The sequence below is a fragment of the Lutjanus erythropterus genome, chromosome 11 (assembly GCF_056507025.1).
Source record: "Lutjanus erythropterus isolate fLutEry1 chromosome 11, fLutEry1.hap2, whole genome shotgun sequence".
NCBI lineage: Eukaryota > Metazoa > Chordata > Actinopteri > Lutjaniformes > Lutjanidae > Lutjanus > Lutjanus erythropterus.
The window spans coordinates 2,406,260-2,421,357 of record NC_139327.1 but is presented as its reverse complement, the minus strand read 5'-3'; the positions used below and the strand labels follow the sequence as shown (position 1 = coordinate 2,421,357).

The 15,098-nt window shown below is 38.1% G+C and overlaps 1 protein-coding gene across 1 annotated transcript; it reads left to right on the top strand.

The window, feature by feature from the left end:
- Window positions 1-1,086: 1,086 nt before the first annotated feature.
- Window positions 1,087-14,772, top strand: ca4a (carbonic anhydrase 4a). The gene is made up of 8 exons (XM_084730438.1): window positions 1,087-1,239; window positions 6,988-7,032; window positions 8,662-8,823; window positions 8,914-9,059; window positions 11,013-11,105; window positions 11,209-11,275; window positions 11,372-11,535; window positions 12,586-14,772. Exons 1-8 carry the CDS (start codon window positions 1,164-1,166, stop codon window positions 12,763-12,765), a joined length of 933 nt encoding a protein of 310 aa, XP_084586564.1. The 5' UTR covers window positions 1,087-1,163; the 3' UTR covers window positions 12,766-14,772.
- The last annotated feature ends 326 nt before the right edge of the window (window positions 14,773-15,098 follow it).

Sequence of the window (15,098 nt, the reverse complement as noted above, 5' to 3'; positions counted from 1 at the left end):
TAAAGGGGAATCAAATTTCTTTGTTTGTTCGACTTAATATCTTAAACTTAACAAACATATTTTCTCAAGTACAACTGAATCAAATATCTAGTTTATTTCAAAATCACCTGTCTTATCTTTTCAAAGTCAGTTGAGCTAAAATTTTTACATAGCCAAAACAACAACGTTTTGAGTTAAAGCAGCAATATATATGTATATATATATATATATATATATATATATATATATATATAGATAGATAGATAGATAGATAGATAGATAGATAGATAGATACAGATATAGATATATAGATATATAATGCAGTTATAACAAACCCTTTCATGTGAAATAAAAAGCTGTTTTATCTAACTGAGAAAATGTAAAACAAAATCTAAATTTGTTTGTTTGTCTTTTCAAAGTCAGTCAGTCAGTTCTTTTAGTAATAACGAATAGTAGTTATAATCAGCCCCGCCTTCACCAGCTACAACATTACACATTAATGCAGCAATAATAATGATCCAGTAAAACAGAATGTAACAGGGAACATTGTACACATTTGAATACAGCACTTTTAATTGTAATTAATTGTATTTTTTATAGTGTACTACATTAAAATAGTTCCGTTTGATTACATTGCAGACATAAAATACGTTGAGTTTTAATATTTCATGTAATTTAAATATCATATAACTTCAAGAAAGATCTGGAACAGGATACAGAATATATATGTGGCGCTGACAGTGTGAAATACAATAACATTAAATGTAAAGGATCAGGTGGAAATAAGAGCTGAGGAGCTAATCTAATCTTGTTCCTTTCACATATATAACCCTGAGGGCCACCTTAAATTACCTGTGGAGAAGTGAGCTGCATCTCCATCAAAGAAGCGTTTGCCTGTCACCACCATGGCAGCGTAGTGATTGCATTCGATTTGGCTCCTGCGCACCAGGAGCCCATTGATACCCCCCCCCCCCCCCCCCCCCCCCCGCCCTTTTGGCGGTCTTATCAGTGTGGAGAGCTTTATTAAGAGGCGATGCCCGAAGGGGGAGGGGCCACTCTTTCTTTCTTTCCTGTCGGGGTATGCTGATGGATAAGTATGAGACCCCCTGCAAGAATGCGATCACATTGGCAAAAACAAGTCATTGTGTTCTTCCCTCCACTCAGACTCAAGAGACGCTCCAAACATGCAGCAGCAGCAGCTCGTCCTGCCCGTTCTCCTGGCATCATCCCTCTGCTGGACCATCTGCACAGGATCCGGAGGTGAGTGGCATTTCACTCTTTTAGCTGCAAGTAATATAGGGCTTGATTTAGATTTACAAAATATACAGATATTGTCAACAGAATGACTGTAATAATTAAACCTTTATCTTCTAATATTAGCTGTAAAGAAACTGGTTGGTCTGTTAATATTTATTTCTTACATTTCTGATCACAATCTGTGGGTTATTTTATTATTATTTAAGCATGCAATTCGTGGATTATCAGTGTCTGAATTTATATATTTATTTAATTCCAAAACAAAACAATAAATATGAAGAAAAGCTTTTCATTCAAGCCAATAGGGTGAAGTTGTTGTTTTTTTGTTCTTAGAAAAAACAAAAAAAAACAAAACAAACATTTTTCCCCAAACGCAGTTTATTCATTCAGAAAGTTAATATATTTCTGAATCCCAAGAATCTAAAAAGACAAAAATCCAACAATAGATGAAGAGAGATGTTCAGAACGGAGTCACCAGAGAGCTGCGGCTCCCCAGATGAAAGAGAGGCACCAAAACAGCACCGAACCGCTCTCTCCACAAACACACACACCTGCCGCGTCCATCACATTCCTCCATGTGTCCGACAGGCTCATCTGCACCGCGCATTTTCACCACTGAGCCCCTCGCTCTGTTCAAGGGCACGAGGAGACAGACGCTCTGTATGAGCAGGCAGGTCGGACCGAGCCGAGACTCCCTCAGAGCCTCTGAGACTCGGACACCTCTCTGTCCCTCTCGCTCTCTCCCTCTCTCGTGCACCTGCTCAGATCCACCCTCAGCCAATCACAGCAGGTTGCCGCAGGGAGACGCATCGAGCTGCGCGCCGCTAATGTCTCCAAATCCACAGCGGCGGATTCAGAGGCGTTAATCTTACTGAAAAGGCTGCGAGATTTGACACATAGACTCTAATGAAGTAAACTGGCGTTAATTAATGACCGGCTGAGATCACTGCGGGCTGCTCGGTCAGTCCCAGCTGACAATCAAGCGCACCTGTGTTAAGAATGTCACCAACGATCCCCTGATGTGTCTTTCTCATGGACTCCAAAAACATATTTTCAGTCTGTTTCATAAGGCGTTGTGATTAAAGGGACAGTTCACCCCAAAATCAAAAATACATGTATTTTCCTCCTGGTATGTAGTGCTGTTTATCGATCTAGATTTTTGAGTTGCAGAGTTCTGGTGATATCGGCCGGAGAGATGTCTGCCTTCTCTGCACTATAATGGGACTAAATGGCATTCGTCTTGTGGTGCTCAATTTCAACACCAGTGTCTCTTTCCAACAGTCACGACCAGGTTACTCAAGATAATCCACTGACCCTGTTGTGACCAGTTTCATGTAGGATTCTAAAGCAGTTCCGGTAAATTTACTGCAGAAAAAACAACAATAAACTCTTAAAAGCGATACCATGTCCAATATCCTGTTATTCAAACTGAAAAACAACCATTAACGAACATGTATACAGCAAAATGGCGTTGTGTTTTCTCTTATACTGTTATTTGTTTCTGGTAATGTCTTCTTCCATGGCGCTGCTGAAAATGATCCGCAGTCCGACTGCTGTGTTTAGAAAACCTAATGTTACCTCATACAGCCTGAAAAGCAGAAGAATAAAAATAATCAACTTCAATCTTATATATTGCCTCATGACTCTGTGTATTGAAACCTGAATGTCACAGGATATTTCACAAATTGTTTGCCAATCCTGCATCTTACATGTAAAAATTCCTTCAATACCTTCAATATCTTTCTTTAGTAAATTTTGTTGAGCCAATTGAGCCAATATAGCCGAAAATCGCTATTTTATATAAACCTCACTACACCAAATTTATATATAAACCTGCCCAAAGGCATCTACTCGTTTCTGACTCTGAGAAATTCCCCCAGTGCTGTATCTTTAAACTACCTCTTTAAAGGTATAGTATGAAACATTTTTCTTTAAAAATATAATACATTAACTGTCTGTATTTCCTTATTTTTTCCATTATATTGTTGCGTTCGGGCCGACCCAAAACGTTGGTATTTGATGGAATCTTTCTGCTGTGTTTAGGAACAGCATGGTCAAATTCTGTTGCTTTAACCTTTAAAGGGATCGTCCACGAACTGACGACTTGTCCAGGGTGTACCCGCCTCTTGCCCAATGTCAGCTGGGATAGGCTCCAGCTGACATTGCCCCCCCCCCAATCCCACCCCCACTCCCCAACACCAGGCTAAAAACATGGTGTAAATAACTTTTTTTTTTTTAGTCAAGGTATGTTGGTACTTTAAGAGACCTGAATTACACCGGAAAGGTAGTCTGGAGGCATTTTATGTTTTTTTTGTGTTGTTATTTTACATTTGAAAACTGGTCACCATTAACTTCCATTGTTTGGGAGATTCTGCAACATTGTTTTCCTGTGAAACTCCAGCAGTGTTTTGTGGACTAAAAACTAAAACCCGACCTTTAATCGGCATGAGGGTGAGCAGATAATGACTGAATTTTCATTTTAGCCTGAACTATCTCTTTAACCAAATCACGCACATTTATGCTATTCTATGTAATGTTTTTTTTTTGTTTTTGTTTTTTCTTTTTTAACTTCCATTCGAATCTCACTTGAAACTGTTTGGAGCCCCCACGGGGAGGCCCTCCTCCCACTCTGATGGCTGTGAAGAAGCACTAGTCCACACTAACACCAACGCACTCACTGGGGCTTCATCTGATGCGGCGTTCACGGCGCTCTCGTTCATTCATTGTCGAGGCGGAGCTGCTGCGCTCAGCGGTCTCCTGCAGCCTGAGCAGCTGGATGCACAGCAGAGCTCCGGAGGGTGAAACTGCTGTTCAAAGCGTCTGCGTGAGAAAAAATGTGCTGTGTTTGTGAAAATTTGTGAAAATGGAAAACTGACGGTCAGTTTATCTCTTGTATCTGAATGACCTGGCCAGAAACGAATTAATTCTCATTTTGTTGGGAATTCTGACTCCCTGAAGTTGGAGGTTTTTTTAGGGGGTGGGGTTGGATACGTAGACTGGCATGACATGGCACAGTCTCAGTTTGTCCCTTTTCCTTTGAACAGTGTGTTTGTGCGTCTACACACGCACAGTTTATGTCTGGCTCTGCATGGCTCTGCACACAACACAATGGCATGAAACGCTCCGTCTGGATTCACATAACGTTCTCGCCGTGGTCGACGTGCAGGCAGACGCGGCCTATTTGTTTTCCTTTCGCTACCTTTTGTTTTCTTGACAGTTTCCTCAGTCTTGGCAGAGCTCTCACAGCCATTGAAACTCATTCATATTGTTCGTTTACTCCGTGCCGCTCAAAAGATCAAAGCCCAGCGCCGATTGGTCGAGAATTGTGCGCACAGAAATCTGATTGGCTGAAATGAAAACGAGCGACTACGAGCCGTAAAAATAGGTATTTGCATTGATGGAGGAACTATTCAAAGTACCTAGATGCCAAATAAATGCAGTAAAGGGGGGTACAATATTTTCTCTCTGTTTTAATTTAATTTTAAGTATAAAGTGAAAATGGAAATGCACAAGTAAAGTACTTAAGTAAATGTACTCATGACCAAACATTGTTTGACTGAAACATAGTTTGACTGAAAAGTGCAAGTACATAACTAAAATATTACTCAGTTAAAAGTAAAACTACTGATAGTAATGGTCTACCACTGTACACAAAAGGTTTGTATTATTAATTTAAATTGTATTCTGTATTCAGTACTAAGTAATGATTTTAAAAGTAACTAAGTAGATGAGAAAAATAACATTTAAGTAAAAGAAGTACCACAAAAAATACTTAATTACAGTTATTTGAGTGAGTGTGTTAGTTACTTGTTACTTGTTGAATTATAGTACTTGTGTGTATGTACTTAGTTACTTTCTACTACTGTTTAAAAACAAAACATGAGCAGAAATGATTTGGCTGAAATCAAACTTTTTATGGGAGCAATTTTGTTATTCAGGAAAAACACATCACACACTTTGGCTCCATATGTACTTCTTTTATTTTGATATATTTTGGGCTTTAGACGTTCTTCAAGATCAGCAATCATGATGACACAAAAACATTATCAGGACAGGTCCCCGTCAATATTTAGAATTTGTCCTACCCAGTCAATTTTGAACTAAGGCAAATGGTCCTCTACATTTCTCGGTCTTCCCATTTTCAGTCCCTGAATCAGTAATAAGTCAAAAAAATAAACTTTTATTTATTGGGGAATGCAAAGGATGAATTACAGACAGGAGTCTCTTAGGGCAGTGGATACTTCTGGATCTCTTGCCAGATGGCAGCAGTCTTTCTCCTTTTTCAGCAGTGCTGGTGTAGTCGACATTTAGAGATTTTTTTTTGTTAGTTTTTTTTAAAGAGACAAGTAATTTGCAAAAAAAAAAAAAAAACCTTCCCATACACCTTCCTAATACAATTGCTTACCTTTTCCTGAGGCTAAGTCCCTTACTGCCCCCAAGACAAACATGAAAATAGCAGAGGACTTTTATTCTGACAAACTGCTTTTCCTATGCATAAAAATAGCCATGCAGGAAGCAAAATTTCTGATGCTCAGAATTACCTGAGGGGGGATCCCTGCTTGACATGCGTCCCTCTCCTGTGTTGAAACACAGCTGTGGACCTGAGTGCTCATTTGATAAAGCTAAATTTATCTGTGGCCTCAATGCAGATTTGTGAGGATGGAAAGCGACATTTTTCACAGCTCCCTCTCACTGCCAGACCATGTAGCATGGACAACTAGAAAAGTGAATCAAGGTTTGAAATTAATTACAGTCTTTTAATACCTTCAGCACCCTGACAAGCTGTGGTTACAGGGTAATTAAATTTTTTGAGTCATAGGATATCTTTCTCCTGCAGTGTTCATATTTCATTCATGCATGCAAATCCTGCAGCAAGAACAAATAATTAAAAAGAAATCAAAGAAACAAGCATCCCTTTATTTCCTGGGACCACTTCAGTGAATGATGGCACATGTGAAAACATTCTGAACCCCTTCCTCAAAAGTTTTCCCCCCTGCTTTGTTTATTTTCAGTAGCCATTATCATGCAGGAGCAGGAGGAAAAGGCTCACCAACATGGCAAAGAAACCAAGCCCTGACTTCCTTCACAAACACCGGGAGAAGTCCACGTACCAGTCTAGCAAGCAGGAGACCCTCCCCAGTATTTTTTCAATGGCATAGTGTTTTTCATAAATATTTGATTTGTGAGATAGCTGCAGATATTTGTCTCTGAGCACGGGGTGGAAACATGCAAACCAATTGTGAAATATTAATAAACCCTCAGACAAACATGGGAGAATGGGACCTCGCTGATGCAAGAGATTGGCTCAGTGTTTATTCTGATAGCACGGAAAGATAAAGCACAAACCCCAACTTTTTTGTGAATAGGAAGACAATTCCTGTGTATTAGAGCTTTTTGTATGGCCGGTAATAACAGCTGACTTAAACCAATAGCAGAACAATTCACTGTTTGCAGTAAGTGAAAAAAAAACTATTATGGATACACTTGTAAATATACATAAAATGTTGCTGGCCAGTTGTCAATGTATATGTTACAAAGAAACATCCCATTCTGCCCTCACAATAGGCCAAGGCCTGTTGGTGTCACCAAGAGGTTAACAATGTAGTGAAATGACTGATGGCATTAAGTGTGGGTGTTTATGTTCTTTCAGTTATTTGCTGTTGGCATCAAATCTGAAGACAGTGGCATGCGAGCATCTTGTCAATGAAAAGTGTGTCTTTACAAAAGCTGTTTTTATTTCCTGTGTTTCAGATTGGTGCTATCAGTCCCAGTTCACCTGTGATCATCAGTGCAATGGTAAGTTTATTTAAATACTAAGTTATGACTTCAAGTACTGAACAAAATGCTTCACATAAGACATTAAACCCACAGACGTAAAATAAAACACAAGCAACTGAGTTTACATAAAGAGCAATTTAACAAATGAAATGAAAATGAACAAATGCTGTAAAAGCACAGAATAAATCAATTTGAGAAAATGCTATTATAAAATCATGTGTTTTTAAAATGACGATTAAATGAAGAGTGTGCTAGTCTGATTGCAGGTTGTTCCAGAGTTGATTCAGCCTCAATTACTAATACAGACCAACCACAGGACCTCAGGTTTATGGAATGTTATTAAGGCCAGGCATAAAGAGAAAAAATCAGGAGAGGAAGAATAAGTTTAAATGTTGAGAATAAATTTAAAAAGTCGGGAATAAAGTTGAAATGTCAAGAACAAAGTCTGGAATGTCAAGAATAAAGTTGGAAAGTCAAAAATAAAGCTGATTTGTCAAAATTAAAGTCAAAATGTCAAGGATGAAGTCGAAATGCCAAACAAGTTCAACGTTCAGTATCAGTGCCAGACATAATAAATAAATCAGATGAAGATTTGTTTTGTTTCTTGTTTCTTTGTTTCTTTTTTCATCTTGAGATTAAAGTCAAAATAATTCTTCATCTTTATTCTCAACTCTTAATGTTTTTTTTTTCTCATGCCTGGCCCTAATACACTTTAATATAGGCTGTACTCAGGCTCATTTGGGGTTAGCAAGTCAGAAATATGGCCAGGAACCAATCCCATACATACCTTATGAGTGATCATTAAACTACGTTAACTCTACTCTTAAGACATGTTGTAGAGATGCTCAAATCACATTATAGGTAATTGTCTCTTGGATCTTGTGAGTATTGTTGTTCCAGCCAGCATGTGAACCAGCTGAAGTTTGGGCTGCTTGTACTGACTGAGAGAGAGAGAGAGTTACAGTAATGTCACTAGGATGTAATAAAAGCATGGACTACAGATTCCAAATGGTTTGCAGATTAAAAAGATTGAATTTTGGAAATGTTCCAAAGATAGGAAGCAGCTTTGAGCAACTGGGTTCACTTTTAAATAAAAATTAATATGACATGAGATTTAACTGAAGGAAATTCCTGCATAACCAGTTCGTGGACAGAGCTGTAGTTTGCTCAGTTTCATCATACAACTTGAGTTTTGTGAACAGTAGATATGAGACCTATCAGGATATGAAATGAAACTTGATATGATGCTTTTGAAATATTTGATTTAAAGGTTATATGTAGATGGAGAACAGTAGATGACTGAGGATTGTTCCCTGTGGTACTCCATGGATTTGAGTGGTGGAGGATTTACAGTCCCCCTCTATAGTCACAAAGGATGTCCTTCCACAGGGATAGGAATAAAATCAGTCTAAAACTTTATCTGATATACCTGTCAACTGCTTAAGACCTTAAATTACAATCAAGTGGCCATATGAATTACACACTGCAGTTCAATCTAAAGGCAATGAAAGACTTTTGAGACTGTCAGCTGCTAAAAGATCAGTTCTGTCTGTGTTATGACCTGCTCTAAAACTGTAATTTATCAAAAAGAGTTTTGAACAGAAAGTCAGTCCAATTTGTTTAACCTCTGTGCTTCTCTTTTTATAGCGCCAGACAAGTGGAACCACGACAATGACTGTGGAGGAAAATACCAATCGCCCATCAACATTGTCACCAGAAAGACTTTGAAAGATGAGCGACTGACTCCTTTCAAGCTTGACAGCTACCAGCAGACCTTCAGAGGCACCATCAAGAACAACGGCCACTCAGGTGAGCATGTTTTCCATTAAACATCAAACAGCCCTCACTGACTTGAAGCTGTTGTCTGAATTATTTTTGCTCGCTTTGTGTCCACTCCAGTTCAGGTTGGAGTTCCTCACATGAGCTCCATCTCAGGTGGAGGCCTGTCGACCATATACAAGGCTGTGCAGTTCCACCTGCACTGGGGCAACGACGGAGGGCCTGGCTCCGAACACACCATCGATGGGGAGCAGTATCCCATGGAGGTACCTTAATCTTACTATACAACATCTCTAAAATGGTCAGCTGTTACTGTGACACAGTGACAGTGGATGAAGAATAACTGGTATGTTGATCTGATCATATGAAGGCATTTAAATAGATATACGTCATTCACATTGATGACATTAAATAGACATATATGATGTCAAATTTAAAATCAGAAATCATGATGTACCTCACTAACTGAAAATCTACTGATAAAAGTACAAATACCCAAAAAACTACTTAATTAGAGTAACTTGAGTATTTGTAATTAGTTACTTCCACACCCGACTATAACAACTTTATTTAAAAATTACCCTGAATCTAAATGAGATTTTGATTCTCTTTTAGTTGTTAATTGAAGCTGTGAAAGGTTTGCTCACACATAGTAGCTTGAAACATGAAACTAAAAGTGACAATTTGTATTGTGATCATAAGAATGCAGATTTTCTCCATAAATTACACTTTTCAAACGTGTTGTTTGTGAGTGTCCTGCACATTTAAAGTATAAGACTTGCACTATTCTATATTATACCTATTGTCATCAAATCCCATTTACTTCCTGGCTTGTCTGTGGCTCTCAGCCTCAAACCCATTCATTCCCACTGAAGGCATGAATCTTTAATTAGAAGTTACAAATAGACAGAATACTTCATTTTTGAAAAGACTCAATGGTTCTGAGCTGTTCAAAAAGGATTACATTTATTACATTTGTTGGGAACTATTTTCTGCCTAGTTACTATTTATGGGAGCAAGATGGTGAATGAAAGGTTGACTCAAAATAAAACACAACGCCCTTGTTCATCAGAATGAAGGAACATGTCACTTTTTGCAACAGTGCCGCATGCTGATGTGTTTTTAAGAGTTTTTTTTTTTTTTTTTTTAAATAATGCAGCTCTGGAGAACATGGAAATGGGATATTTCTGACTTTAGATAGACTGATTTGTTATTAGAATAATTTCATCATTGGTTTTGGTCCTTTCATGGAATTTGCTGACAATAAGAAAAATATATTATTTCACTTTTTTATGATTACACTGTGTCATTCAGTGACTGTTTGATCAAGTCCTTTAAGTCATTTTTTTATAAAGAGCTGACTAACTCTAAAGTTTCTGCTTCTGTTGTTGGAGCATGAAATCTACTCTACAAATGATGAAATGGCTGTAACCTGATAGAATTTTGATTTTTTTTGTTGGTCCCATTCACAATAGAGCTTGAGATCTGTGCCTGAACCCAACAGGACCCGATGGGTTTGGGTTGGCTCCATTTTTCTCACATATTTCATGGGTTGACATTGGGTTTGGGCTGTATTCTTCTTCTTCTTCTTCTTCTTCTTCTTCTTCTTCTTCTTCTCATAATAATAATAATAATAATAATAATAATAATAATAATAATAATAATAATAATAATAATAATAATAATGACAACAATAATAATAATAATGATAATAATAATAATAATAATAATAATAATAATAATAATAATAATAATAATAATAATAATAGACATAGAGGGGAGTTTGTTGAGAAAATATAATCTATAATTGGTTTTGGGCTGTATTCTTCTTCTTCTTCTTCTTCTTCTTCTTCTTCTTCTCATAATAATAATAATAATAATAATAATAATAATAATAATAATAATAATAATAATAATAATAATAATGACAACAATAATAATAATAATGATAATAATAATAATAATAATAATAATAATAATAATAATAATAATAATAATAGACATAGAGGGGAGTTTGTTGAGAAAATATAATCTATAATTGGTTTAGGGCTGAAATATGTTAATGATGTTGGGTTTGGACAGAATTTTGTAGTGTTTGGGCCTTTTCCGTCTCAACTTTTCAGGCTCAATTAAAGTTCTAAATTCACAACAATATACTACACAGCCTGTAAAAATGTACTTTGTGAAAAAGTGCTAACATCAGTAATGTTTTTCTACAGCTACACATTGTTCACATGAAGCACCAGTACAGTGATCTGAAAACAGCACTTGCAGACCGAGAGGGAGTTGCAGTCCTTGGCTTTTTCTATGAGGTAATGATTTTGAATCCTGTACTGTTGAAACCAAACCATTATTCTGGAATAGACCTCAAGTTGAAGTGAGACAGGGCTGAAATGTGTGTATTTCCACTTTCAGAGGTCCAATAGCGCAAACAAAAAGTATGACCCCATTATCAACGCTCTGCGAAGCATCAAAACTACAGGTGAGTATTCAGTTCAATATAACTAGCTAAAAACTTGTCAATCAAATGCAGCGCAGCACTGGTAACTTTTTTTCCCTGTGGCTTTTCTGTTTTCAGATGGTAATACATCTCTGCCACCCATCTCCCTGGCACAACTGATTCCATCTGAGCAGAACATGACCCACTATTACCGCTACAGGGGCTCTCTGACCACCCCAGGGTGCAATGAGGCTGTAATTTGGACCCTGTTTGAGAGTCCCATCCCTCTGAGCATTGAGCAGGTTAGGATTTAAAAAAACAAAACAAAACAACAACAAAAAAACAACAACAAAAAAAAAAAAAGAAAGAAAATTTAAAGGATTTTTTAATTTTGTTTTTTAAACATTCTATTTCTGTCTTTTGGTTACAAGATACCAATTCTGATTTTCCACTGAAACTACAGATATTGAAGATGTTTTCGTGAACAGTGGTGGGACCATTTAGTATTTATTTATAAGTATTTAGATCCCATATTCAAGTACTGTAAAAGTAGTAATACAATGATCTAAATCGGTTTACTTTAGCTAGTATTCTAAACACGTTTAGTGATATACTGGATTATTTGGCCCTCTCTGGGCCTCTACTGTCTATTTGAATGTAACCACTTCTTTGGTAGAACTACTAACAACCCATGGAGATTTTCAACTAAACACTTTTTTGTAGTGTAAAAATCCAATGTATGTTCTATGTTGTTTTCTTAATCTGTGAAGTAAGTAGTAATTATAACTACAACATAAATGTAGCAGAGTATGAAGTGTAAAGTAGCATATAATGGAATTACTCAAGTAAAGTACTGCTCTCAAATATAGTAAATCAATTGTAGTTTGTTACATTCAATAAAAAACTGCATTCACAAACTCAGATAAATTGACCCTTTATAACTAGCTAGGCAATCTACATCAGTTGTTAGCTAGCTAGTTAGCTAGCATTTTTCTCTGTAACAAAACACTAACTAGGTAGTTGATGACATCAATTATTAGCTAGCCAGTAACACTGGTAGCTGTTAGCAAATTGCTAGTGAGCTATTGAGCTAGCTTAGTTAATCTACATAAATAATTAGCTTGCAAGTTAGCTTGCATTTTGCTAATATTAACACTTAGACAAGTCCCCCAGAAATATCTATTAGCCATTTTCAGAAATTTATCTTCAACATAGACATGTCTAAATACAGGAAAAAAGAAGTTGCTAGAGATTCTGCTGGGTACTAAACTGTTTTTGAAGAACAGGGGTGGGACTCTGGAAGGGTCAGATGCCCATCTTGATGATCTTTTTTTGATCTTCTGTTCCTCCAGCTGCGGGCCTTCTCTGAGCTCAGATTCCGTGATGGAAAGCCAATGGTGGGGAACTTTAGGCCAGTCCAGCCCCTGAACGGTCGCCAAGTGTTCCGGTCGGGAGGCGCGGTGATCCTGGCTAGCTCCGCCCTCCTTGTGGCCGCCATTGCCACAGCTTTGGGACTGTCCCATCCAAACTAGAGCAAGGCATCCCATGCTGCACTGCGACATCCATGAACACATTAAATTCTGTATCACTCCTCAGCTGAACCCTGGTTTGTAACATCTTCATCACATGGTTGCTAAGATGATCGACCACGTCGTAGTGCAGGCATGACTCACGCGGTGTTTCGTCCTTACAACACAAATGACAAAGGCATTCAAGGAATGCCTTATGAAAGGTGCTGTGGGGGTTCGACCAACATTCATGCATGCGTAGTGAAGTAGTAGGTCTTATGTCAGCATTATGAATGTGCCATAAAGCAGGTTACAAGTACTCAAAGTGACAGCTGAATTCAAACTCAGCACCAGATCCTTTAGTCATGCCCCAATTTTTCACAGCATCTTCCTATAAAAACCAACACACACATCTTCGTACACTTTAGACCCCATCTGCCCCATCCAATGTCAGGTAAATTTAGTCTCCGCTAATAATGTCAGTGGCCGATGTCAGCCCCATGACCTGGCACGTGATGTGTTGCTCTCAGTGGGGCATGTGAACAGCATGGAGCTATTAATAGCAGAACTGAGTCACAAAAAACAAGCTCCATTTCAAAGCCAGCGGTCAAAAGAAGTCAGCAGTTTGGCCAGGAGCACACAGTGCGGCCGTCAGGTGAACCCCACACAGCCACTCAGTCAACAGCTGGTTTGTGAAAGGAGGGGAGGGTGAGGGGTGTGAGATCTTGCCTTTCTCTGCTGGAACAACTGCATGCAGTCTGTCTCCTCCCAGAGTCAGAGGCTACTGACACCTGAGCTGAGGAGGCAGAGATGCTAATGCTAATGATAGGTCACAAAGCAGGAAGAGGAGACAGCTGCAGCATGAGGAGACAGTAACAACCAGCATATAAAATGTCACTGATCTCGTTTCAGACCAATATCATTATTTTCATGCATCTCAAATACACTCAGCAGAAATATAAACGCAATACTTTTGTTTTTTGCGCATATTTTCTGAAAAATCCATTTTAGTCAGCAATTCTCTTTTTGCCAAGATAATCCATCCACCTGACAGATGTGGCATATACAGATGCTGATTTAATAGCAGGACTGACCCATCCTTAATCCGACCCCTTTTTTCTCTGTGCTCCAATAACAGCGGAAGTGTTTCAGCCAACTTTCTTGTAAAAGCATCACATCTCAAGTTAACTAATGTGAACAAGACACTAGCTAATATTAGCAAAGTTTTAGCTAACTAGCTAACTAATGATTGAGGTGGAATAGCTAGCCAGTTTACTAACTCTTTGCTAACATTAGCTTACGTAAGATGTGAATATTTGTTGCTTTTACAGTTATTGGAGCACAGAGCAAAAAGGGGTAGGACTTTGGAAAGGTCAGTTATGACAAAGGCATGTCTTGAGCTGGCAACAATAAAACTCTACTCTAAAATGTGAGGTTTTATCTTGAAAAATACATTTATTAGGCCATTTCACATAAGGCTACAGATACCATTTTTTTCCTAGGAGGGCAAAGTCATGAGCTGCCTCTGACTGGCTTACTCTGATATTCTTACCCCAACCTTAACCAATCACTCCTCATGCATAAACCTGGCCAACCCTGCCAACAAAGGTAACAAGCACTAGCCAATCAGACGCAGAATAAGGCTGGTCATGACTTTGCCCTCCTTGATAACTTGGTATCTATAGCTCTATGTGAAATACCCATAGTTCAGTGCCTAATAAATGTCTTTTTTCATGATACATTTCCCAAGGCACACCTGTGTGCACCTGTCAGGTGGATGAATTATCTTGGCAACGAAGTACTCACTAACAGATTTAACATATTTCTAAACAAAATTTGAGAGAAATAAACATTTTGCATGCACAGAAGAAGTCTTAGATCTTTTACTTCAGGACAGGAAAAAGGGGAGCTAAAACAAGAGTATTGTGTTTATATTTTTGTTGAGTGATCCCTGCATGAATCAGCATGTCTTGATGTGCAAAATGTTTAGTATGAGCTACATGTACAGTACATGGTAGTGAAGCTGCACACGTGCTTGCCAAAATTCATCCACATACCTCAGTCACTCCATTTCCCATTTTTGGAGTTTGGTGAGCTTATCTTGAGAACATGTGACTGTGTTCATGGCTTGTATTACAGGGTGATACTTGGATGCACTGAATGTTATCGACTGTGAATTACACCCCACTGAGTTCTCGGTCATTTATTCAGGAGGACTCGTTATGTATTCTGGTGAGAGATCTGTGCAATTTTCCAGCAAGATTTACTGTGATGATCGAGCAAGGAATCTGTATATTTTCCATTATTTCATAGGGCATCAAGTTATATTTCTATGCTGTGTTACTGTACACATGTAT